A 27,417-nucleotide genomic window follows, 5' to 3' on the forward strand; every position below is an offset into this window, starting at 1 on the left:
GCAAGTCCGTTAAGTGCAACAATCTTGCAGTTATCGAACCGCTATCCGTCAAAATCAAATGTCAACAGCGATGCGATGTTTTTCACATGCACTTTTGTTGCAGTGCGATGTTTTCTGAATGCACATTGGCTGCATTCTGCGCGAATGACAGTTCTTTGACGTCTGTCAGTTGTTGCAGTTATCAAACGTCTACTGTAATCCACTTCCGGTGGAGTGTCTGAAAGAAATCCCAGTTGATTCTTTCCGAAATATGAACTATGATAATTTTGACTTCAAAACAAACACCGGTGGAACTGAGTGCAATTTGGTCTTTTGGTTAACTTGGTCACTGCTGAAAACCAACCTCTGAACACGACAACACGACCGACCTACGAAAACCAAAACCTATCTAATAATCACAGTAGTCCAGTTGATGCCCAAGATGTCGCACTGGCATCCATCCCGATCAAACCCTCGATCCAAGTTACGTCGAAAATCCTACAAATTCGCTCTAGGCCTTGCGCTTGGCCTGTTCAAAACTGCAACACTCTACATACTGTTGCATCACCAATTCGGCATCAGCCGAAGAACCACGTGCATAGTGACCGCCATTTTGGGCACCCTCTTCACCATCCAATCCTGCTGTAGCTCCAGCTTCCAGTGCGTAACGTTGCTGATGATCCCGCAGATATTGAGCAAGCGGGGTCGCGCCACAACCGTGGCCTACGTTTTTATGTTGACCATGAACGGCCCGGCCCGGAATACGATCGCCAACGTTGACGTGCTCGGAAGGGCACTTAGCTGCAGCCAGGATCGACTCAAGTCCGCTCTGCACGATGTCCTGCAGGCCGTGAAGGTTCCCTTTTTGGCCATGAAGAAAGCGATTGGGGTGATCCTAAACGAGGTGGAAAAGGCGTTTATGAAGGTTCAACGGATACTGTTGGATGTTTTAAGGCTCGTCAAACGCATTTGTAAGTTTGATGAAACAAACATTGACAACAAATTTAACATCGATTCTAACAATTTTACAGTGAAAACCATCAGGGACGGTTACAAATGGTTGAGCAACATTGCCGCCGTTTGCAACAAGAAAAATGGGACGCCCTTCGATCAGTGCATCCGATCGTTGGAATCTGCAGTGGAAGACTGTCGCCAGAGGCTGGGAGTCGTGGATTTCATGTGTGAAGTAACCCACGTGGCCAAGGTAGTCTGCTACAGCGTCAAGGTGGTGGACTACATGTGCGAGTTGATCGACTTCGCAAGCGATCAGATCGTGGAAACGATAGAGAAGAAACTGCAAGAGTTCATCCACAACATTCAGGTTATGTTTCGGGTCAAGGTGGACTTTGACCATGCGTTCGAGTTTCAAACGAATGTTTCGAAAAATTTCTCGGAAGTGGTCAGTGATATTACACAGGAGATCAATCAGCGAAGTCGACATCTGTTCACCCTGTTCAACATTTTTACAATTGTTTCGAGCTTCTGTTTCGTTTGTGTTGTCATTAGGTGAGATAAATTGGCCAGGAATTCCTCCAGGGATTCCTCCAGGAATTCCTCCAGGGATTCCTCCAGGAATTCCTCCAGGGATTCCTCCAGGAATTCCTCCAGGGATTCCTCCAGGAATTCCTCCAGGATTCCTCCAGGAATTCCTCCAGGGATTCCTCCAGGAATTCCTCCAGGGATTCCTCCAGGAATTCCTCCAGGGATTCCTCCAGGAATTCCTCCAGGGATTCCTCCAGGAATTCCTCCAGGGATTCCTCCAGGAATTCCTCCAGGGATTCCTCCAAGAATTTCTCCTGGGATTCCTCCAGGAATTCCTCCAGGGATTCCTCCTGGAATTCCTCCAGGAATTCCTCCAGGAATTCCTCCAGGAATTCCTCCAGGAATTCCTCCAGGGATTCCTCCAGGAATTCCTCCAGGGATTCCTCCAGGAATTCCTCCAGGGATTCCTCCAGGAATTCCTCCAGGGATTCCTCCAGGAATTCCTCCAGGGATTCCTCCAGGAATTCTTCCAGGGATTCCTCCAGGGATTCCTCCAGGAATTCCTCCAGGGATTCCTCCAGGAATTCCTCCAGGGATTCCTCCAGGAATTCCTCCAGGGATTCCTCCAGGAATTCCTCCAGGGATTCCTCCAGGAATTCCTCCAGGAATACCTCCAGGAATTCCTCCAGGAATTCCTCCAGGAATTCCTCCAGGAATTCCTCCAGGAATTCCTCCAGGAATTCCTCCAGGAATTCCTCCAGGAATTCCTCCAGGAATTCCTCCAGGAATTCCTCCAGGAATTCCTCCAGGAATTCCTCCAGGAATTTCTCCAGGAATTCCTCCAGGGATTCCTCCAGGAATTCCTCCAGGGATTCCTCCAGGAATTCCTCCAGGGATTCCTCCAGGAATTCCTCCAGGAATTCCTCCAGGGATTCCTCCAGGAATTCCTCCAGGGATTCCTCCAGGAATTCCTCCAGGGATTCCTCCAGGAATTCCTCCAGGGATTCCTCCAGGAATTCCTCCAGGGATTCCTCCAGGAATTCCTCCAGGGATTCCTCCAGGGATTCCTCCAGGAATTCCTCCAGGGATTCTTCCAGGAATTCCTCCAGGGATTCCTCCAGGAATTCCTCCAGGGATTCCTCCAGGAATTCCTCCAGGGATTCCTCCAGGAATTCCTCCAGGGATTCCTCCAGGAATTCCTCCAGGGATTCCTCCAGGAATTCCTCCAGGGATTCCTCCAGGAATTCCTCCAGGGATTCCTCCAGGAATTCCTCCAGGGATTCCTCCAGGAATTCCTCCAGGGATTCCTCCAGGAATTCCTCCAGGGATTCCTCCAGGAATTCCTCCAGGGATTCCTCCAGGAATTCCTCCAAGAATTCCTCCAGGAATTCCTCCAAGAATTCCTCCAGGAATTCCTCCAAGAATTCCTCCAGGAATTCCTCCAAGAATTCCTCCAGGAATTCCTCCAAGAATTCCTCCAGGAATTCCTCCAGGGATTCCTCCAGGAATTTCTCCAGGGATTCCTCCAGGAATTCCTCCAGGGATTCCTCCAGGAATTCCTCCAGGGATTCCTCCAGGAATTCCTCCAGGGATTCCTCCAGGAATTCCTCCAGGAATACCTCCAGGAATTCCTCCAGGAATTCCTCCAGGAATTCCTCCAGGAATTCCTCCAGGAATTCCTCCAGGAATTCCTCCAGGAATTCCTCCAGGAATTCCTCCAGGAATTCCTCCAGGAATTCCTCCAGGAATTCCTCCAGGAATTCCTCCAGGAATTTCTCCAGGAATTCCTCCAGGGATTCCTCCAGGAATTCCTCCAGGGATTCCTCCAGGAATTCCTCCAGGGATTCCTCCAGGAATTCCTCCAGGGATTCCTCCAGGAATTCCTCCAGGGATTCCTCCAGGAATTCCTCCAGGAATTCCTCCAGGGATTCCTCCAGGAATTCCTCCAGGGATTCCTCCAGGAATTCCTCCAGGGATTCCTCCAGGAATTCCTCCAGGGATTCCTCCAGGAATTCCTCCAGGGATTCCTCCAGGAATTCCTCCAGGGATTCCTCCAGGGATTCCTCCAGGAATTCCTCCAGGGATTCTTCCAGGAATTCCTCCAGGGATTCCTCCAGGAATTCCTCCAGGGATTCCTCCAGGAATTCCTCCAGGGATTCCTCCAGGAATTCCTCCAGGGATTCCTCCAGGAATTCCTCCAGGGATTCCTCCAGGAATTCCTCCAGGGATTCCTCCAGGAATTCCTCCAGGGATTCCTCCAGGAATTCCTCCAGGGATTCCTCCAGGAATTCCTCCAGGGATTCCTCCAGGAATTCCTCCAGGGATTCCTCCAGGAATTCCTCCAGGGATTCCTCCAGGAATTCCTCCAGGGATTCCTCCAGGAATTCCTCCAGGGATTCCTCCAGGAATTCCTCCAGGGATTCCTCCAGGAATTCCTCCAAGAATTCCTCCAGGAATTCCTCCAAGAATTCCTCCAGGAATTCCTCCAAGAATTCCTCCAGGAATTCCTCCAAGAATTCCTCCAGGAATTCCTCCAAGAATTCCTCCAGGAATTCCTCCAGGGATTCCTCCAGGAATTTCTCCAGGGATTCCTCCAGGAATTCCTCCAGGAATTCCTCCAGGGATTCCTCCAGGGGTTCCTCCAGAAATTCTTCCAGGGATACCTCCAGGAATTCCAATTCCAGGAATTGCTCCAGGTTGTCATTAGGTGAGATAATTTGGCCAGATAGAAGGTCGTTTGGCCAGGGATTCCTCCAGGAGCTCCTCCTTGAGGGATACCTCCAGGGGTTTATCCAGGAATTCCTCCATGGGTTCTTCCAGGAAATTCTCCAGGGATTCTTCCAGGAATTCCTCCAGGGATTCTTCCAAGAATTCCTCCAGGAATTCCTTCACAAATTCCTCCAGGGATTGCTCCAGGAATACATTCAGAGATTCCTCCAAGAATTCCTCCAGAGATTCCTCCAGGAATTGCTCCAGGAATTCCTCCCGAAATAATACAAAAAATCCTCCAGGAATTCCTCCAGAGATTCCTCAAGAGATTCCTCCAAGAATTCCTCCAGGAATTCATCCAGAGATTTCTCAAGACCTCAAAAAATTACGCCAAACAACCCTATTTGGTATACCTACTGCATTTTGCTTAGGAAAACAAAATCATCTAGTTTCAATATTCTTCCCGGCTCAACCTCAATTTCCTTTCCAGATCAGTAAGGTACAAAATGAAGTACCTAACCAAGGACAGTTTCGACAACTTCTACATCAGCCGGGACTTCATTGCCATTGATGAACACCGCCGGACGTTGAACCGAGACACCATCCTGCCTCTGACCCGCAAAGAACGTAACCGCTACATCCACCTCACTTCGATGACCCTCATCCGCAAGGAAAAACTACGGATCGCCCGCAGCGCCGTGTTCCTGTTCCTCTCTTCGATCCACATCCTAGGACTAATGGCCGCCGATTACTGCCTCTACTGGCTCCTGGCGATGATTCGTCACGTACTGCTAAGACAATCGGACATTGAACGACCTCCGATGGTCACGTTGGAAGTCAGCGGCTCCGGCATCGTTGCCGATATGTACCGGGGTATTGTGGGGGCCTTTGAACCAATGGTGAAACACGTGGATATCTTGGATCCGGCACAATGTGCACCAGACCCGAAAGTTCCTGATTTCATTCGGTATCTGCAGATCTGCCTGCTTTTGCTGTTCTGTTGGATTTGTATTGTGCTGGAACCGTATGGACTTCGAGTTCGTCAGCTGATCATGCGATCATACTACCCTGATCGGGCTAAGGAAAGAGCCACATGGTTGTACAACGACGTTCTACTGAAGAGGGAATCCTTTGTCAAGATCCTACGGCGCCAGGTGGGAATGAGCAAAGATGGTTCCAAACCAAGAAAGTGGATGGACATTTTGAGAGCCAAAACGAATCGGTTCTGGATCTGTCGCAAGATTTTGGGAACTAGCGGCGGTGGAAGAAGGTGCGTGTTCTGTAGTGAAAGACTTGCTGAAAACGAGGCTGTTAGCTGTTTACGACCTGGCTGCGTTGGAGTGTACTGCTACGAATGCTTTGCGGAAATTCAAAACGTTTGTACAATTTGTTCCGAACCAATTGATTCAAGTGACCAGAGCGATGTGTCAACTGAAAGGTATGTATGATTGACTAGGTATTGCTAATTTAAATAACTGCTTGATATTAATATTTTAGGGACTCTTCAGAGGAAAAGTAAGGTCTTCAAATGAATTGGACGAAATATTCGGTAAAATAAAAAACGGGTAAAACTCAAATAGTTGGCTGTTCTATGTGTGAATATTGCGGAACAATCCGTTCCCACCCATCTTAGCAAACAACAGTAGAATCATTTGGCATGATACGCAATCTCACTTCGTGATGATGCCCAAGTGACAATGAATGCTGAACAGTGAGAGTATAAGCTGAACAATAGCTGGTTAATGGTGTCAATGGCTGTACAAAATGACAGCTGAATATTGGTCTGAAGTATGGCTTGTTCAACCTCTAATCAGCAATACATAGATGGCTGAATATCAACTTGAAAAGAATATTATTCATCTGGGTAACCAGCTTCTAAACATACGCCAACACGCAGAATTAATCATCTGTTGTTTAACCTTTAATCAAATAATTTTTGACAGCTGATCCAAGCAAGGTTTTCGTGAAGTCCACATCGCTTCTTCAGCCTCAATACATACTTAGTTCAACTTATGTTCTTGACTATTCAAGCACAACAAGTAATGCTCTTGTTTTCGAGGATATGTATACAATTGTGTGTGGTGCAGGTGCTAAGGTGATTGGCTATAAATCAGGAGGTCCGATTTTTATTCCCAGTTTTCCCACAGAATAATTTAAAAATCCCTAACATCTCTTCTGGAAATAGATGCAGCTAATGGTAACAATAGGATCACGAAAGTGTTATTTTACACAATTAATAAATTTAATTGATTACTTATTAAGCTCATATTAAGCTTTAAATCAGCCTTCCAAAGAACCTCAAATCAGCTGAAGGTTGAATAAAATCACCAAAATTAGATGTTTGGAAGCTGATTAAAGGATTGAACCTCTTGTGCTCAGCTTTTGTTCAAATGAAGGCTGATTTAAAATAATTGGAGAAACGCGTGTACAGCATCAAATTGTTACCTGGGGAATTCTGTCACCGACACTTGCTAAGGGAACGACACGCAAGGGGAATGTCACTAAAGCCTGGAACACATAGCGTCCGTTCCGTCCAAGTCTGCGTTTTTTTTTGACAGTTTTCCCATGGGAAATGTGTCAAACTACTGTCACGCACACGCAAACGTATGCATTGTGTGGGGCACTTAATCATTGTTTCCACACCCTTCACTATGAGTACATCATCAACGGTTGATAAGATTATCTATTGACCATTTTGCATTTGTAAATTTTGTAGTCAGAGCTGTAAAATGGTCAACCTGGAAGAACTTCCTACATAGGTAAAAAATGATTTTCCGTGAATTTGTCAATGAATTAAAAATATGTCTGATAGGGAACTAATATTTGCCTGCTGAAGTTTCCGATTTTCACCACATTACCTCTACTTTTGATCAGAGTTGCGCAATATCAGTCTTGTCAAGCGACCACCCAGTCAACCAGTAATCGTATAGAATGTCGCATAAGATGATAAAGTGGAGGCCATATGCGTGCATGCCTCCATTTAGGCGCATGTAAAATGTACGCATATCGCCTCCACTTTAACGAGTTACAGGGGGTGGCCAAAATGTTTGGGATAGGCAACTTTTTTTCTCCCACAAAAAAATTCAACATGCTGTAACTTTTCATAGAGTGCATCAAAAAATCTCAAATTTTGAGTGTTTATCAACCTGTTATATGTGCATCACTGGTACAAATTTGTGCTCGATTGATTAAACCGCAGACAGACGTTCTAGCTCGAACAAATTTATTCAAATTTTCTATGTAAATTTTCACTAGCGACACCTAGCAACCGATTGTCACAGTGCAGTCGCGTGCAGTTGACAGTTTGAGAAACCACGTGCTTCCAGCCGCTTACTTACCACCCAATTCACCACCCACCGAAAAATAAAATCAAAACAAACACTGTCAAAATCATTCCTACATCTGCGTCACATTCACAAAGATTTCCCAATGCGAGTGAAGTTCATCCAAATGCAGTTTTATTCAAGCAAATCTATGTAAAACGAAAGTAATAATGTGTACAATATTTTACAAGAGTCCTGCGCTAATTTGTGCAAAAGATTTTAGACATTGAATAAAAGTCATTCACTCTGCACAAATTATGTGGAAACATTGTTAGCGTGCAACACGTGCGGTCTTTTCCCGCCATCCGGCTGGAAGACGACCGTGGTGACAGTTGTTGGTCGCAACGCACATGTGAGGTATCGATTGAATATGAACGTCGCTAACGCCATCTGTTCGCTGATTGCCACTTGGCAATTTGTGGCGGCCATGTTTTTTACACAAGCTGCTGAGTCAAACTTGAACGTCTGTCTGCGATTAAACTTTCGCAAAGTTATAACCGTTCGGGTGAAACACTATTTTTTAAACAACTCATTTTTGAGCTGTCATATCTCGGAAACCAGTGAACCGAATTGAATGAATTTTCTAACGTTTATGAACAATATATTGATACTTAATACAACGTTTTAAAATGTATTATTTTCTCACGACAAATTAAGTTATACCGGGTTGAAATTTTTACTCATATAGAGGAAAATAAGTCAAATTTACAATACCATACAAAAATTGCTAAATGTGTTCTTTCTTCAATCTAAATAGGCTCTAATATATCTGATTAGAGATAACTTGAGAACAGAAGTGGAAAATCTTTGGACATCAACACTAAAATTTATTGACATTGACGTAAAAAAATTACCTTTTTTCGAGAAAAATCCAAAAAGTATCAATCCATGATAACTTTTTTCAACGTTCAAAAACTATCTATGTTTTAATAATTTGTAAAGCATCTGTATATTGTTAGTGTGCGTTCAAAATTTCATTCAATTCGGTTCACTGGTTTCCGAGATATGACAGCTCAAAAATGAGTTGTCTAAAAAATAGTGTTTCACCCGAACGGTTATAACTTTGCGAAAGTTTAATCAATCGAGCACAAATTTGTACCAGTGATGCACATATAACAGGTTGATAAGCAGTCAAAATTTGAGATTTTTTGATGCACTCTACGAAAAGTTACAGCATGTTGAATTTTTTTGTGAGAGAAAAAAAGTTGCCTATCCCAAACATTTTGGCCATCCCCTGTATTTAACATCTTATACGATCACTGGTTGACTGGGTACTGATATTGCACCATCGTCACTATCACTCCAGGCCGTTCAATATCAAAACGACAATGACAGGTAACGACCTGATATTGACCCGCACTCTAGATCACAATCATTGCAACTGTTGTGATATTTTAGTGGTTTTCGCCAAAACTCAAACTTTTTTGTGACCAACATTCAAAACTTGTTATTTTGTACCTTATACTAAAATATCATCTTGGTAAATCTTCATTTGGATTTTTAAACAAATTTTACAGATGGACTATTAGTGATTTCTACACCCCAACACAGTCAGTCCAGTTCACGGCGTGTGTATGGGAAAAGTTTATAACAAAAAAATAGGCATCGTCAAATTTTTCGCTATTTAAAAATATAGGCTTTCAGCTTTCATTTGCAGGGTCCCTCAAAAAAATCCACCGAGGGATCCCGAACAACTTTTTCAGAATACTGTTTTTCCCCATACAAAATGCACGGTTCCAAATTAATCCCTATTTCTACTTAACAAACATACCCAATTTTTGTATGAAAAAGTTCCCCCGATGGAATATTTCGATGTTGGGCTTGAATGAAAGCTGGTAGCGTCAACTTTCACGTAGCGTAAAAACAAATATGCTATATAACAATATAGGTCACTTCGTGTTTTCACATACAACGACATGGAGACGCCGTTTACGAATGATTACAGCACCACCTGTTGTCAGAAAAAGTCAAAAATTGTATTTTGATCAATTTTTGTTTACCGTGTAAGGTGACATTTCTGAAAAAAGATGTTAGGGATGTCAAAGTTTTTTGTTCCAAAATAATCGATTAATAAATAATCGATTTACAATATACACAAACAAAATAATATTGCGCATTTAGTTCACCACTGGACTGCGCACTCAGTTTTTTTATAAGTGCGAAAACGTTAATAAAAGAGCGCGATTGCATCAAATCCAGTTGATGTCTTCAGCACACTATTTCTTTGGTTTATGCTGAATAAGTGCTCTGAACACACCGAGTTGGCTTGTTGCAATCGCGCACTTTGATTAACGTTTTCGCACTCATGAAAACTCGTGCGATAGTCCAGTGGTGAACTAAATGCGCTATATTTCATTAGATGACATCTACGAATACATCTGTAGAAAAATTTGAATGCTCCCTCATTGTAACATCACCGAAATCGTTTCACTTCAAAATTTAAAATTTTCACCCTCAAAATTAATTCATATTTTGCCCTGGTGGTTGCTCAAACAGCATCAAATCACACAAGCAGTCATAAAACCCTTGCTTTTTTGTTACCATTATTGCAGTTACCATTTTATTGCAGTAACGGAGAATTCGCTTTCTCATTATACAAATCATTATACTACAAATCTAGTACTTCACTGATTGCGTTTTATTCATGGAGATATGTAATCCCAGATGGAAAGGACTATGTTGGTGCAGCAGAGGACGGGAACGAACTAACTCCCACGCTGAGGGAAGTTAAGGATGTCATCCACCAGCTCAAAAACAGCAAAGCGGCTGGTAAGGACGGTATAGCAGCAGAACTCATCAAGATGGGCACGGAAAAGTTGGCCACCTGTGTGCACCAGTTAGTAGTCAAGATCTGGGAAACCGAACAGCTACCGGAGGAGTGGAAGGAAGGGATAATCTGTCCCATCCACAAGAAAGGCGACAAGTTAATGTGTAAGAACTTTCGAGCGATCACCATTTTGAATGCCGCCTACAAAGTGCTATCCTGCATCATCTTCCGTCGTCTTTCATCTAAAGTAAATGAGTTCGTGGGAAGTTACCAAGCCGGTTTCATTGACGCCCGATCGACAATGGACCAGATCTTCACCGTGCGGCAAATCCTCCAGAAATGCCGTGAATACCAGGTCCCAACACATCACCTGTTTATCGACTTCAAAGCGGCGTACGACAGTATCGACCGCACAGAGCTATGGAAAATTATGGATGAGAACAGCTTTCCCGGGAAGCTGACTAGACTGATAAGAGCAACGATGGACGGTATGCAGAACAGCATAAGGATTTCGGGTGAACTATTCAGTTCATTCGAATCTCGACGGGAACTACGACAAGGTGATGGACTTTCCTGCCTACTATTCAACATCGCCCTGGAAGGTGTTATGCGACGAGCCGGGCTCAACAGCCGGGGTATGATCTTCACGAAATCCAGCCAATGTGTCTGTTTTGCGAATGACATGGATATTATTGATAGAACATTTGGAACGGTGGCAGAACAGTACACCCGCCTGAAACGTGAAGCAGCAAAGGTCGGACTGGTGGTGAATGCGGCTAAGAAGAAGTACATGCTGGTAGGTGGGACTGAGCGAGACAGGACAAGCCTTGGCAGCAATGTTACGATAGACGGGGATACTTTCGAGATGGTAGAGAAATTCGTCTACCTCGGTTCCTTGCTAACGGCCGACAATAACGTGAGCCGTGAAATACGAAGGCGCATCATCAGTGGAAGTCGTGCCTTCTATGGGCTCCAGAAGAAACTGCTTTTAAAAAAGATTCACCCCCGCACCAAATGTACCATGTACAAACCGTCATAAGATCGGTGGTTCTCTACGGACACGAGACATGGACGATGCTCGAGGAGGACCTGCAAGCACTCGGGGTTTTCGAGCGACGGGTGCTAAGGACGATCTTCAGCGGTGTGCAGGAAAACAGTGTGTGGCGGAGAAGGATGAACCACGAGCTCGCTGCACTTTACGGCGAACCCAGCATCCAGAAAGTGGCCAAAGCCGGAAGGATACGGTGGGCAGGGCATGTTGCAAGAATGTCGGACAACAACCCTGCAAAGTTGGTGTTTGCTAACTATCCGGTTGGTACAAGAAGGCGTGGTACGCAGAGAGCACGATGGGCGGACCAGGTGGAGCGTGATCTGGCGAGTGTTGGGCGTGACCGACGTTGGAGAGCTGCAGCTGCAAATCGAGTATTATGGCGGCAAATTGTTGATTTAGTATTATCATCAGTTAACTAAATAAATGAATCATCAGTTTAGTATCATCAGTTAACTAAATAAATGAATGAATGATGTAATCCCAAAAAAAAATGTTGGGGGATGATGGAGGAACGCTGGAATGCTTTCCCTGACCAATCCCGAAAGGAGTTCCTAAAATAATTCCAGAATAATTTCTAGTAGGAATCCCCCAAGAGCTTCAGGAGGAATCTTGGAGAAAAAAAAATCCAGGGTGCAATTCTTAAAGGGATCCCACAAGGAAATTCTTGTGTAATTTCCGGAGAAAATAGCGTTCATAACTCGCTAACGGAAAGTTCGATTTGGGTCGTCTGTGTTTTAGTCTGTTATGAACGATTATCGGTTCAAATTTACTTCTCATCTGCAACTTCGCATGTTGCACGAGTCGCGACTTCAATTTGGTGCTGCGACGATAATATACGCCAGAAGTTGTTCAAGAAGAGAGAATAAAATTTGTTCTAATTTGAGTAGTTGAAAAAAAAAATCGATTAATGTTTAATCGATTATTTCAGAAGAAATGGGCATCCCCACCATGCAATGACAGTTCGACAGAATAAACGTCATTCGGATAGCGCATGCATTTAGTGTGTAGTAGTACCTCTTCTGACGCTTGGTGGCGCCACATTCACTAAAAAGGTGTCGCCAAAATATGGTAAGAGTGACCTATATTGTTAATATAGTATATTTGGTAAAAATTAGCGATGCCTATTTTTTTGTAATAAATTTGTTCTACCAGACACACCGTGAGTTCTGATGGAACAAGGAAAATGACGGTGACTCAATAGAGCGCACGCTGACTTGGATCGCAGTCGGCCTATCAAAATCAGCGATTTACTTACCATTGACAGTGACAGGGTGCAACTCTGCTTTTGATCGCCAAACGAGGAGGTACGTCCCGAGTGTTCACCAAAGGTGCGTGCACAAATTATGTCACGCTCTATCATTTTTACACATTTCAAATCATGGTAGCTATCACTCATTTCAACGTACTTTAACAATACATTCTGTAGTGTTTTTATTTTTATTTTTTATTTTTATTTTTTCATGAAGCGAAAAGTGTGTTGCACAAATAAAATCACAAACCGTTTGAGAAAAGGTCATTCTATATTGTCACCATGCCTCCTGAGTTTTCATCACTATATTATTCGACAACTTCTGCACAATATAACATATTGTCACAGCTTTGTATGCGTTACAAAAACCGTTCTTTATGATTGAATGGTTCGAGTTTCATAGTTTCAACAGTAAATCACCTGTTTGAGGTACAGTAACAGTAACAGATAAAGAAGACATACTGTGTGGATATTAACACAAACTGTATTTTATTATGCGGGAAGACAGCTTTTTCTTTTTCTAACTCACTCCCAAACACGAGTAAGGCCTGAAGTATGTAGGGTCAAATATTTGACGGAGAAAGTACTCAAGAAACAAAATCAGTTTGACACTAATGAAAATTCGATCGAGTCAAACAAGATGTTTGAACATTGCGGGGGGAGCGACACTAGTTTTGCCAAGCCGAAAAACCCCAAAAAAAGTCGAAAAAACCCGGTAAAACCCGCAAAACTTTTGCGGCTTTTAGCGACTTTTTTGGGCTTTTTTCAGCTTTTTTTGAGGTTTTTTGGCTTGGCAAAACTAGTGTCGCTCCCCCTGGAACATTGTTTTTTTATGGACAAATATTTGACCCTATAAACTAACAGCTTAAAAGAAAACTGATGATGAGGCACTGCCTACACTAGTTGAAACGAACAAAATACGGCTTACTTCAGTGGGCTGGACACGTAGTAGTAATGTCGAAAAACGGAATTGCAAAAACAGTCTTCTAATGAGCAGGGAATCAGGTAAGTCATCGATTTCATGGGCGGCCGCGAACGCGCACGGGATGTGGGCACCCTGCACGATCGGAGAAACGACGCAATGAAACGACGGAATGAGCCACTTTACGAGACGACGTTCACGATATTCACGTTTTAGGACGCCACCTCCTAGGTCCTGTTCTGTCCATTTATATAATTAGCTTTTAAATGGATTTGTTTATCACTATTGTGGAATCGAAAAAGCTGTTCCAAAAAATCGACCCAGTCTAATACAGTAGACGTTCGCTCGGTGCAAACGCTTTAACTGCAATGCTTTTTAACTGAAAGTCCGCTAAGTGCAACAATTTTGCAGTTATCGCACCGCTATCCTTCAAAACGAAATGTCAACAGCGATGCGATGTTTTTCGTATGCAGTTTTGTTGCAGTGCGATGTTTTTCTAATGCACTTGAGCTGCATTATGCAGCAACTGACAGTTCTTTGACGTCTGTCAGTTGTTGCAGTTATCGGATTTCATTCGCTAAGTGAAATGTAAACATGTTGCAGTTAGCGAACGTCTACTGTATGGGCCGACGCTAAGGGAGAGAAAAAGAAGGAATATGACGTCATTGTGGCGTTGTCGCGTTTTACCGTTCAATTCAAACACCATTCAAAATGTCAAATCATTCACAAACATCCTAGAAGCGTACCCCTCGGTTGTGCGCGCGCTCCGCCTTGACGTGAGATCCCGTTATGTTTCTGCAACGTGAGAACACAGCCGACGAACGGCACTTTCTGGCACTCACGCAATCCGTCGCACCGAAGTTTGACGTTTTCTCTCTCGTCCGTCGCCGCCGGGCCACGGACGGTTGACTGTGTTGGTTAAGCGCGGACACGTTCCAGTGGTTCCAAAACTCTGTAAGTTGAAATCAGTTCAAATCTTGGTGTAAAATTTGAACCACGTTTAAAAAGTTGAAATCTTAGGTACAGTAGACGTTCGCTCGGTGCAAACGCTTTACTGCCCATATTCGCATAGTCGATGTAACCACCAACGTCTGCTCTGATGGGAAAACACGATTTTTTAGATTTTTTCCGGATTTACATATGCACCGACTATTTGAATGAAATAATCTGTCAGTTTCGTGGATTACAGCTACAAAAAGTGAGCCGCAATGATTTTAAGATGTTTCATGTAATTTTTCCATATTTAAAACGTGTACGTCAGTTTATGCGACCATTCAGTCGTTTAGATGAATGGTTACACGGATAAGTTGACGTAACAACCAGATTGCTATGACCGTTATGTTAGCTATTACGGTTACCCGTTTTCTGAACACGTGTTAGATTTTTTTTTCCGGAATGTCCGTCTTCTTCTGTATGGCTCTACGTCCCCACTGAGACTTGGCCTGCCTCGCTTCAACTTAGTGTTCTTTGAGCACTTCCACAGTTATTAATTGAAGGGCTTCCTTTGCCTCCCAACAAACATTTTTGCTGTACAAGAGTGGAACAAACAGCTCTTAAATAAACTTTAGCTTAATAAACTGTTGTTCAGCTAGTTGTGTTACTTGGGCTGCCATTGCATGCATTTGTATATTGTGAGGCAAGTGCAATGATACACCATGCCCAGGGATTCAAAAAAAATTCCCGATCGGAACGGGAATCGAACACGGGTCTCCGGCTGAATATCCGTATTCGTGCGTTAAATACATTCTTTGTTGATAAGCATTAGTCCCGACTCGTAAGAAGATGTACTAACCGTGGTTTTAGAAAAAAAGCTAACACGTCACATTCTGAAAATGTGAACTATCTGATAGTGCGATGGAGCGTACCATAAAGCGTTGGCATCGTAGTAAGATTCACAGTTGGTCGGCTTTAAATCAGACCGGACCAGCTGTTTTTCAATGATTATGGGAAAATGTCCTGCAAGAAATTGGGATATCAAAGCATGTGTAACTATTGATTAAGAAATACCTTGGTTAGTAATATTTACAATTTTTTGAGATTTACTTGATAAACTGAAACATTAAGTGTCACCCGCGGGCCTCATTTATTTTTTCTCATATTCGACAAATTACGAAATGTTACGAAACTAATTTCATTTCAAGTTTTTACAATTAAATTAGTAAACATCAAAAGCTCATACACCCAACGCCTAATCAGATAGATATGAATTGAATTTATCTAAGTTTTGGAGGATATTTACGACTGGGAAGAAATGTTGAAGTGTTGTGGCTTTCTCAGTCTAACAGGAATAAAACGGCTATGCCAAACTTCTGACCGTTTCACTTTTGTTAGACTGAAAAGCCACAACAGTTCAGTAGTATTGTTTCAATGATGGTTTTGAAACAAAACGTAAAACTTATAATAGTTTTGCTGTGGGATGATTTTACTCGTGGCTAACCATGAGTTTACTATTCCATTAATCATTGAGGTGCCACAAAAACTCACGTTTTGGGTTTCAATGAGTTTGCTTCAAGCACTTAGTAAGTAGCTGAAAGGGGGTTTGAGGAGTTTACGTCGTAATTCAGAGGAAGCGATAGAGAATAGAGAAGCGATAACCATCCATAAACAAAAATATAAAAGTTCATACATGAGGTGTTTGGGTTCTATACTTAGGAGATTTGACAAACACCCATTTTAGAGCAATTTAAAGTAAGCACGTTAACTGCGAACAATACTCGCTGCTAATCAGGATCACGGCATACGGCTGCGTTGCATGAACTACGAATTGTACCAAATATGTAAATAAATCGATACAGTATGAACCCAATTTTGTCAGCCCCAAAAACTGTTTGCTCTCATTACTTACGGTCAAACTTTAACCAATTCAATCATGTTCATCACTAAACTACTGCTTGAAAATCTATTTAGATATTTAAGGAGAACAAAAAATATGTCCCCGAAACAGGCTGACAAAATCGGTTAACTGGTGTATAATGAAGCGGATAAAACACGGCAGGCTGCGGTGGGCTGGTTACGTAGCTCGTATGCCGGAGAAATGACAAACTTATACCATATTAGCAAAGAACCAGGAAGGAGCCATTGGCTTCGTGGTAGCGCGCGCACGTTGGCCTTTTAGGTCTCCCTCAATTGCATTTTGCGGCCCTAAGGGGCTCCAAAATCTCAGGGCGACTGGAAGCGATTGATCCAAGACTAAGACCAGTGGAAACGATTACTTCAATCGGCGTAGACTCACCATTACGAGTTGTAGGCTATCAAGTATCAATTTGTTAAATTATTCGCATGTTGTTGTCAAAGCATCATAAATGTTTCAGTATCTACATTGCATCCATAATAAGTATTAAACATAATTGATAATATTCACTATGAAAGTTGTTGATATTGAAAATGATTTTCAGGCATCTGAAATCAAATAATCAGATATCTCAAATATAAATTATGTTTATGTCAATAAATTATCTCAATAAATTATGTTCAATCACGTTTTATGGGGAGATTTTAGTTTTCTTGTACGCAGACGTCAGTATTGCGACCACATGGTGGTTACGTCAAAACGTTCTTTTCAATATACTCACATGTTTTAGAACAACCACATTTTTTTTAAAATTGGAGCATATGTTATACATGGTGTAGGATATGTTTAGCTAAAAAAGTGGATTTTGACCTATGTGGCGTTTACGTCACCTATGCGAATATGGGCAGTTTAACTGCAATGCTTTTTAACTGCAAGTCCGCTAAGTGCAACAATTTTGCAGTTATCGCACCGCTATCCGTCAAAATGAAATGTTTCAGTATGCAATCTACGAATTACTCCGTTACCACTAAAGACACTGTATGCTAAAGACAAAAAATCTGATGATTGTTGCTGTTGATGATGATTGTCGCGTCATGACGATGATGCTGTCGAGCAATGCTTTTAAGGCGCGTTTGACAGGTCTCCTGCTCGATTGGAATGACATTGACAGCAAATTTGGAATTCCAATTGGAACATTTCGTGTCTTTGCATATAGCGTCTTTAGTTACCACGCAACGCAACGCAACGCAACGCTATCCGTCAAAATGAAATGTCAACAGCGATGCGATGTTTTTCGCATGCACTTTTGTTGCAGTGCGATGTTTTTCGAATGCACTTTCGCTGCATTCTGCAGCAACTGATAGCTCTTTGACGCCTGTCAGTTGTTGCAGTTATCGAATTTCATTCGGTAAGTGAAACGTAAACATGTTGCACTTATCGAACGTCTACTGTACCTACTTGAATAAACTAGGTAGTAGAATTTAAAATTATTCTTATAACGTAAGCGCACAAACATTGAGAAACAAAGACAGCGATTGAGCAACACTGCCAACCTACACGGAACCGCCAAACTACCCAAAATTGAGTTCTTTTGACGCAACCCCATAGTTCGGCCCAATAAGCCAAATTTGAGTAAATCGATTAAACTCACACTAGGTAAATTGCCTTCACCTCCAGCAAAAACATTTACTTAAGAGTAGGTAAATTCAACCCAAGACCCCCCCTCATTCAACCCAAATTTGAGTAAACCTGCATTTACCCAAAATTGGCTTATTGGGCTCAAGGACCCTCGTTGGGTAGATGCATCTCTGTTTGTTTTTGACAACATCGGTGAGGGAAAGCGGGAAAACAACCTAATTTTGGGTAACTAGTTTATTCGATATACTCAGCTTTGAGTAAAATCGACCCAAAAATTAGGTAGTTTGATTTCTCCGTGTAGGCCGCCGCCGGTAGACCTTCATGAGCGCGGGTGTGGGTGTGAGTTCTCTCTGTGGTGGCATTTCTGAGCGACGCCTCCAGCCGAAGCCCGGTGTGCGTGAGCGTAACGGTAGTGGTGCTGTCCCGTTTCCGTTCAAGCTGACTCCGTCGCGGTCGTTCGTCACCGTCAGTCGTCGTCGTCCATCCAGCCAAAGAAGCAGTGAGTGCGCGCTAGAATTCGTGTGCACATCTGCCGCCGCCGCCGTCGTCTTCCCGTCAGAACCGAGAACCAGCGTTACCAGATCTACGGAAATTTCCGTAGATCTACGGAATTGTGCTTATTTTACGGAACTACGGATCCGTAGAATAAATCTACAGAAAACCCGGTTTTTATACGGAAACCTACGGAAAGCTACGGGAAATCTACGGATTTTCAACTTGAATCTACGGAATAAAGTTTCTGAAATTCTCCCCCCCGCTCATCAATTTTCATCTACGGAAGCACTCGCGAAAAAATCTGACATCACTGCCGAGAACACTAAAGTCAGTGTCGTAACCGAGTTTGGACGGACCGAAGCGTGTAAGTAGGGGGAACTTCCTGTTCTGGTTAGGAAATACCGCGAGTTACAGGTTCTATCCTTTCGTTTCCAGGTTACGCTAGCCGGGATTGAATCGGTGGGCAGCAAGCGAAACAGCCGTCACCGCACGAAGGCCAGACCGAATTCGACCCCGGTGAAGGCTTAGCTAAGCAGCAGATACTGGCAGCAGAGGTCAAAGACATCAGCAGGCCTTGAGGAGGGAAGGGAAACAAACGTACACACACGGTCACTACGAGTGCGAGATACAGAGACACAACACATAGGCAGACAGATAGATCGTTGAAGGCGAGCGAACTAGCGGCGCTCGGTGTTTTCTCCTGGATTCGGACGTCTGTCTGAGGCGTAGATTGTTGTTTGATCGAATAATAGGTGTGTAATTCCTGGGTGAGCCGGGACGCAGTGTGTGAATCATTTTGTGTGTTTAGTTTGTGAAGATCCTGTGCTAAAAAATGAGTGATGAAGATAGTGAGGGACGGTTGACCACCGCAATGGCAACATCGTCCACAGCGACAATCGTGACACAGGCCTCATCTTCGACTCCGGCAGAATCATCATCGGACGATCTGCAGCAGCAATCGGTGGCAACGACCTGCGGTTCGGCACGTGCCTTCGCCAAGGTCCCGATCTTTATTGTGGAAGATCACCATGACGTTCTAACGTTCCTGTACCGATGTATCGGCTCGAGGCATCTGCCGCTGCGGGGCAATACCATCATTCACTTCGATTCACATCCGGACATGTGCATTCCGAAGCATATGCCCGCCGGGTACGTGTTCAACAAGGAGGACCTGCTCGACAGTATCAGTATTGAGAACTGGATGATGCCCACGGTGTTCGCCGGGCATGTGGAGCGGATCGTGTGGATCAAACCGGACTGGGCCAATCAGATGCCCAAGGGCAAGTAAGTGTGCTTTGAAATAGATGTGTTTACAATTCTGAACTATCAATTACTTTGGTAAAAGGGAAGTTTATTTGCAATAAGGGATCATCCCTTAACAACGTAGACTTTTTGGGGAAGCGATTCTGAAACAAGTCTACAAATTTATATGTTTTACATATACAAAAGTCTACGAGGCTGAAGGGTTTAGTTTACGTGATTCAAATAACGCCCCAGATGATACAACTCTGAGGCTGCGTGTTTCTCAAACTATGGATCGCGGCCCACTTAGTTGCGACTCGCGACTAAGTGGGCCGCGATCCATAGTTTGAGAAACACGCAGCCTCAGAGTTGTATCATCTGGGGCGTTATTTGAATCACGTAAACTAAACCCTTCAGCCTCGTAGACTTTTGTATATGTAAAAAATATAAATTTGTAGTCCAAACGTTGAGTATTTTTTGTAAAATATCGACCAAATTAACTAAATATTAACATTTTATTCATTGTACTAGTACCGTAAAGACACCATGCATTGCGCACTTTAGGCCTAAATTAGCGCACTTTTCAAAAAAATTTCAAACATTGCTGGTTCATAATGTGAACTTCTTCCCATAGAAGACTAGCTGTTGGCATACGTAAAACATATGAGTTTAGAAAATATTGCTTTAAGGAGTTAGTCCTTATTAAAAACGCAAAGTTTGGTGCTTACACGGTACAGTAGACGTTCGATAACTGCAACATGTTTACGTTTCACTTACCGAATGAAATTCGATAACAATTCGACAAACGTCGCCTAACTGTCAGTTGCTGCAGAATGCAGCCAATGTGCTTTTGAAAAAAACATCACATTGTAGCTAAAGTGCATGCGAAAAACATCGCATCGCTGTTGACATTTCATTTTGACGAAAAGCGGTGCGGTAACTGGGAATCTGTTGCAGTTAGCAGACTTGCAATTAAAAAGTATAGCAGTTAAAGTGTTAGCACCGAGCAAACGTCTACTGCATTTCATCATCGGATAGCTCTTGATGTACTGATCAACTTTGCCGAAGACGAAACTATTCTATGTGATCTGGTTCTTAATATACAGAAGTTTAGAATTTCTAAGAATCACTAGCGCCATCTAGCGGATAATCAAAAAGCTCATAATCAAGAGCTATCCCTTGATGTCTTGATCAACTTTGCCGAAGAAAGAATTCTTCTATATGGTCATTAGTCTGCAAATACAGCAGTTTAGAATTTCAAAGACCCTCTAGCATGGGCGAAACTACGGATTTTTGCCAGGGGGTGCACTGCATACAAATGTTCATTAGTTCATCCATTCATTATTCATCGCCCCATATCTCACAGCAAGAAAAGTTCATCCTATCTCGCATCGAAGCGCACCTGAGCATTGTCAATATTATCCCGAACCAGCAATTCGGTTTCAAGAAGGGACATTCTACTTGTCATCAGTTGGTAAGACTAGTAAAACAAGTTCGTTCGCATTTCACTCAAGGCAAATCGTTTGGAATTGAGTTGTCCAAAAAATGTCTCACGAAACCTACTGCAAGCCTATCCATATACGTGAGAATAAAAGATGTTTACAAAGTTCTAACAGATAGATTAACACGGGAAATCTGAACACAAACCACTACCACACAGGCATTTGGATTGGTCAATGATCCCCCTTGACTTGGAAAAGGCGTACGACTCTGTATGGTAGGAAGCAGTGAATCAAAATTCAGCCATCGCACAACAATAACGACAATGTCGCAACCTGAATTTGTTGCGACATTCTACCCAATGCGACATACGTTTCATGTCATTATCTGTTACCAGTTGGGATAAAGAGTAATCGCCGCGTCTTCTTTGTTGCTTGTTTTGTGCCTCTTTTGTCTGACAATTCTCTTCACTGGTACGAAGCCATTCTCCAATGCAGGACCAATTTTCCCATGTCTACAATGAAAATTGTACGTTCTTTTCTCAAGGAACGTTCGTTTCACATAGCTGTCGATGGAGCAGTGTCGGACCGTAAACAGATCCCCTTCGGTGTGCCTCAAAGAGCAGTACTCAGCCCGATCCTGTACAACATATTCACAGCGGATTTGGTGATCGACCACGTCCAGTACTAGGGAGCATCCATAAATTACGTCACGCAAAAATCGCCCATTTTCAACCCCCCCTCCCCCCTATGCCACACTTTTTGTATGAGACCTCTGAAGTTTTAGTATGGGTTGTCACACTTTACCAAACCCCCTCCCCCTCCCCCCCCCCCCCCTAAGGTTGAGGTAATTTATGGACGTTCCCCTACCTGTTTGCTGATGACACCGGTTTTGTTGTATCCCATCGAGACCCAACAGTTGTCGTGGACAAATTGCAACGCGCCTGGCACCCCCAGTAGTTTCGCCTATGCTCTCTAGCATATGTATCGGATAAACCCCATACAGTAGATATCTGCTCGGTGCAAACGGTTTAACTGCAATGCATTTTAACTGAAAGTTTAATAACTGCAAGAATTTTGCAGTTATCGCAACGCTATCCGTCAAAATCAAATGTCAACAGCGACGCGATGTTTTTCGCATGCACTTTTGTTGCAGTGTGATGTTTTCTGAATGCACATTGGCTGCATTCTGCAGCGGCTGACAGTTCTTTGATGTCTGTCAGTTGTTGCAGTTAACGAATTTCGGTAATTATGCCAAATGTCTTTATGCGAAATGACCTTATGCCATATGCCACAGACCCATTCAGAATAGCTACATTGTTTCACAATCAAAGTTCCACAAAAGTCTTCATTTTTTACATATTTATCTCCAGATACTCGGTACGGAAGGTTAGAGTTGCCCGTATGAGAGCTTGCACAGTGACGTCATCACTATCACCATCCCTTTTTCTCCTTCGGTGTCGGTCTATATAGCCGTCCTTGCCCTCAAAAAAATTTTGAGGGTAATGTTTACAACTCGTATGGGATTTCTTTTAGGTTAGGTTTTCGCTGCAAGCCTCTGGGAGCTTGTACAGTGACGTCACCATTATTTCCTTCTCTTTCTTTCCTTCGGCGTCGGTCCATAAAGCCACCTTTGCCCGCACAAAAAATGTGAGGGCAATGTTTACAAATCGTATGGGAATTCGATGAGGTTAGGTTTTTACTCCAAGCCTCTATATCAGCCTAATAATTCGTTAAAAGTGGTTTTTGAGCTGCTCTACTAGAGGATATAGTTCCTATTGTATCTGTTAGTAGACGTTCGCTCGGTGCATGTTGCAGTTACCGAACGTCTACTGTATATATTCCAATATAAAGCTGACTTCATGCCATTTTTACGGTCTAATGGTTACTTAGGATCCCTAGACGTCTATGAACGAGATGGGGTAAGCAGTTTATGATCAGTAGTAGATATAGGTTTTTAGAAATCGCCTAGGATAGATATATTTCAATTCAACTCCAGCACCATCTAGGGTGCTCAATGTAAGGATTGAAATTCTTGATGTACTCCTTGCAGCTCCTTGCCTCAAACCGTTAAAAAATTGCTTTAGAGATTATAGCAGTATCGCATTAATGGTACAGTAGACGTTCGCTCGGTGCAAACGCTTTAACTGCAATGCTTTTTAAGTGCAAGTTCGTTAAGTGCAACAATTTTGCAGTTATCGCACTGCTATCCGTCAAAATGAAATGTCAACAGCGATGCGATGTTTTTCGCATGCACTTTTGTTGCAATGCGATGTTTTCAAATGCACATTGGCTGCATTCTGCAGCAACTGACAGTTCTTTGACGTCTTTGCAGTTATCGAATTTCATTCGTTGAGTGAAACGTAAAAATGTTGCAGTTATCGAACGTCTACTGTATTTGACGAAATCTTTGAATTATTTTGGGCGAGATCCTTGGAGAATCAATGGGAACATCTAGGACCAATTTTCCCAGAGTTTCTTGGCCAATCTGTAGGTCTGGTAGCAAGGAACTGTTTTTGTACCAGTTTCTAAAAAGTCACCAATAAAGTCACTATTTTAAACTATGTATACAGTAGATGTTCGCTAACTGCAACATGTTTACGTTTCACTTACCGAATGAAATTCGTTAACTGCAACAACTGACAGACGTCAAAGATCTGTCAGCAAAGACTATTCAGCCATTACCCCTCCTTATCATCGGCTTTAGACTGACTTGCGTTCTCATTACCCAGCATTGCAGCATTTACAAAATGTAATGAAAATGAAATTTCTTATGATTTTTTTTTTTTTAGATTCATCCAGGAGAAGAAATTTCTATTTCCCCAGATGTACTTCCTGGGATACCTTCAATTTTTTTAACTCCATCGAGAGTTTCCTTTGGGGTTCTTCAAACAGTTCTGAGACTACAAGAATTCCTTCTAAGATTTCTGCAGATTTTTTATTACAAGTTTTCTTTTATATCTTTATTATCAAGATTTTCAGCCTACGGCTGGTTCATCTCCTGGAGCGTTTTATCACAAACCCTACAGGAATCCCTTCTTGAATTCATCCTTGACTTCGTTATTAAATTACTCCAGTAGGTAAATTTCGATGCACAATTTCTTCGAAGAAATGAAAATTTTCTTGCTGGTGAACCGTGGAAGAAAATGTCTTCTCTTCGAAGAAACTGTGCGCTGGATTTCGGCCACAGGACTGGAGATTTCTAGAAAATTTCAGAATGTTTTCCCTCAAGAGCTACATGTGAAAATCTTACAGGAGTGCATTCTGGGAGTCCTCCACAAGTTCCTTCTGGAAAACTTCCTGATGTCCTTTTGAAATTCCTGCAAGAGCTCCCTATGGGAAGCTTTCACATGTTTTTTGTAGGAATACTACTAAATGTTCTCTTGGAATTATATTCCGGAAAATTCTGTATTTAGATTTTCTTTTGTTCCATATTTTTTTCACTCTTCACAAATCATAGATTCTGTATAGGAAAAGGTAAATCCTTCAAATAGGGGAACATACGTATTTTCGGCAGTTTTGTTCTCTTCGTCATTGGGGGTTTTTTTGAAACCTGTTGAACCCAGTGTTGGCCTCAAATCATTCCCAATCAAGCTGAGCTATATGCCCAAATTTCAAGCAATTTGGTTCACAAAAAACCCCCATGACGAAGAGAACAAACCTGCCGATAATACTCTTCGTCACCCTACTACATTTTTCAAGAAATTTTTAGAAATTTTATTTAGAGATTCCCCTCAATAAGTATCCTAGCCCAGTAAGTTCTTCCGGTAGGGACCCCAAAGGAAGCCATCAGTTTTCTCTACCAACCTTTCAGTTCAGATGATACGTCAGAAAGAAGTATAATGAAATAATGTTACTTGTCAAATTATAAATAATTTTATTTGTGATATTAACTTTCAAATATTTCCGTTACGCATCAGCTTAGTTGAGAATCACTGACCGCACATCACAACGAAAATTGCAAAAAGGCAATTCTCGCGCTAAGCAATTCCGCGTTCAACGTGCTCATATGATTTGATATGTTTGTATATACAAACACTACATCGAAGCTAGGGTTCAACGCCCCGTTAATGATTTCGAAGGTCGCCCGTGACGACATCAACGAACTATACTCTAGCTCTAGCTTGGCCCGCTTTTTATCGTGCACGCATATCTCAATCGAATCGCTGCCACTTGCCTAGATATGCTTCCTTCCACGTGCGTATAGTTTAGGTTGTAGGTGGAGTGGGGTGTGTAAAATAATATTGCGCATGTTCTGGACGATCACAGCAAACAGCTGAGTGTTGACTGCGTAGCTGGGATGACACGCATACAAAGGAGTCGACGCTGACCCAGTAACGAAGAATACATCCGTTTTCCTATTGGACGGTAGTAAAAATTAGAGGAACGACCGACCGAATGGAACTGGATGACCCTGGCGGAGTTGTGGTACGCAGGGTTGTTGACCAAATGTTTTATCAGCCGGTCGTAACTAATACTTAGCAGTCTGGGGATAGACAACGATAGTGGATTACTATTTTCGCGTCACACACGACATTAGCAATTAGTGTTGAGTACGATACTACTATTTCGTGCGCGTCAATATTCAAGGTCACTACTCGAATAACAACGTGGTGTTATTTTGTGATATGAATTATATTTCGGTTTGGCTTTACATTACATATTCTGTTCTCCAATAAAAGTTAGGACTTAGGTAGTTAGTTAGTTTGAATTCTCTTTACATCAATATAACACTTACCAACGAATGAACCGATCAACATGATTACAGCATGAACCGAAATACATTTTTGATAAAGGAATCTACTAGTGAAATTATAAAGAAGTTACCTATTTCGAAAAATATACATTTTGCGTTCACACAGTATTTTATTTGTATATTTAATGAGGAATTAATCGTAGATACTCTTGCATATTTGCATACCTATTCTGTAAATTCTTGCGGTTCTACTAGATGAAACATAATTTCTACAGAATGTCTTAGAAGCTTGCAATAAATACAAAACAGTTCGTTTATCATTAATTGAACGTTTTGTTTCCCCCCTTCCACCCGCAGATTCGAGTTCAACGTCGGAGAACACGAGGGCAGCATACGCACAGATTCCACGCTAGAATACTTCGTCTCGGAAGGTTGCTACCAACCGGAAGACCAGCTGGAAAACAAAAAATCCCTGCAGCTCCAAGTCTGCGCCATTGAAGAGTACAAAGTTTCGGACGACGACGACCTACGGGGCGGCTACATCCTGGACATCGATCTGGACTACTTCAGCACACACAATCCTTTCCTGAAGATCTACGAAAAGGTTGGGCTGTACGAAAAACTGAAGGAAATCTTCATCTCACCCGAACTGGCCGACACGACGGAGAACGACCTGGAACGGCTACAGCAAATCGCCAGAAATCGTGAGGAAAAGCTTGAGTTTTTGGAATCCATGTTCCTCTACCTGGAGGAGGTGGGAAACTTGAAACACTTCCTGGTCGATTATCAGCAAGAAATCAGCGAAGAGTACACAACCCTTTTAGCGAAAGTATCAAACCTGGTCACGGTCCTGAAAAAAGAATACGCCGAAGAGGAAATCGACTGGTCCATGATCTACGACGCCGGATGCACCTGCGACGTAACGGATCTTCCGCATCACGAATCGACCCGGGAGGAAATCCAATCCCTGGTCCAGCAACTCGAGAGCTTCCTGGTGCAGCTTCCGGCACCGCCAACCGTGATCACCGTGTCCCGATCGAGCGAGGACGACTACACGCCCGCCGACCAGGTGGAACAGATCCAGGAGTTGGTTCTGGCCGCGCTTAAAAAGTGCCTCCGGACCGAACTGGACGACCCCATACTGTACTATAAGGATCAGGAGTTTAAGCTTTAAGGACGGGCCCCAGGGGCAACCTCTACTTGTATGTACCATGTTTCCTTCCTTCTCTCACGTAGAACCCAATCGTACCGCCTACTTTTGTAGGTCGAAACAGGACAACCTGCTTTTGAAACTTCCCCCCAATGTACCATTTTACGTATTAAAAAAAAATAAAAAATAAAAACATACGCTAAAATCCCAGTTAAAATGCAAAATAGCAGTCAAAAACTAACGTTTAACTCTATGTAAGTCAGTTAAGAATAATAATTACCACAAATAAAAAAAACACCAAACCAACGATGTCAAAATAATAACTGCAGTTCTTTCTTATGACGTTGATGACCTCACGAATTTGTTTACAAAAAGTAAAAGTTCAGAGTGGCCGCCTTCACTCTGGTCAGCAGTGTACCCTGCTGAACCTCTTCAGAAATCCACACACATCCGGAAGCAACTCTGTACATGTCGACATGGCACC

General features: G+C 42.8%; 3 protein-coding genes across 3 annotated transcripts; all 3 read left to right on the forward strand.

Moving 5' to 3' along the window:
* The first annotated feature begins 414 nt into the window (after positions 1 to 414).
* LOC109410535 (DC-STAMP domain-containing protein 2) lies at positions 415 to 5,736 on the forward strand. The gene is made up of 4 exons (XM_062849096.1): positions 415 to 950; positions 1,011 to 1,485; positions 4,661 to 5,608; positions 5,668 to 5,736. Exons 1-4 carry the CDS (start codon positions 422 to 424, stop codon positions 5,687 to 5,689), a joined length of 1,974 nt encoding a protein of 657 aa, XP_062705080.1. The 5' UTR covers positions 415 to 421; the 3' UTR covers positions 5,690 to 5,736.
* LOC134287363 (basic proline-rich protein-like) lies at positions 2,204 to 4,063 on the forward strand (the record flags this gene model as incomplete). Its single annotated transcript, XM_062849095.1, has 1 exon — positions 2,204 to 4,063. A coding segment is annotated over one exon (1,860 nt), but the record flags the coding sequence as incomplete, so codon positions are not given.
* Positions 5,737 to 18,388: 12,652 nt separating the features above from the next.
* Positions 18,389 to 27,256, forward strand: LOC109426566 (UPF0489 protein C5orf22 homolog). Its single transcript, XM_062853624.1, has 3 exons — positions 18,389 to 18,770; positions 18,842 to 19,690; positions 26,141 to 27,256. The coding sequence occupies exons 2-3, from the start codon at positions 19,239 to 19,241 to the stop codon at positions 26,955 to 26,957; spliced, it is 1,269 nt and encodes a 422-aa protein (XP_062709608.1). The 5' UTR covers positions 18,389 to 18,770; positions 18,842 to 19,238; the 3' UTR covers positions 26,958 to 27,256.
* The last annotated feature ends 161 nt before the right edge of the window (positions 27,257 to 27,417 follow it).

Source organism: Aedes albopictus, chromosome 2 (assembly GCF_035046485.1).
Source record: "Aedes albopictus strain Foshan chromosome 2, AalbF5, whole genome shotgun sequence".
Classification (NCBI taxonomy): domain Eukaryota; kingdom Metazoa; phylum Arthropoda; class Insecta; order Diptera; family Culicidae; genus Aedes; species Aedes albopictus.

Coding starts and splice junctions, on each gene's coding strand:
- LOC109410535 (XM_062849096.1), top strand. CDS start 422: ATGTCGCACTGGCATCCATCCCGATCAAACCCTCGATCCAAGTTACGT. Junction 951..1,010: donor AAGGCTCGTCAAACGCATTT/GTAAGTTTGATG, acceptor ACAATTTTACAG/TGAAAACCATCAGGGACGGT. Junction 5,609..5,667: donor AGCGATGTGTCAACTGAAAG/GTATGTATGATT, acceptor TTAATATTTTAG/GGACTCTTCAGAGGAAAAGT.
- LOC109426566 (XM_062853624.1), top strand. CDS start 19,239: ATGAGTGATGAAGATAGTGAGGGACGGTTGACCACCGCAATGGCAACA. Junction 19,691..26,140: donor AATCAGATGCCCAAGGGCAA/GTAAGTGTGCTT, acceptor TTCCACCCGCAG/ATTCGAGTTCAACGTCGGAG.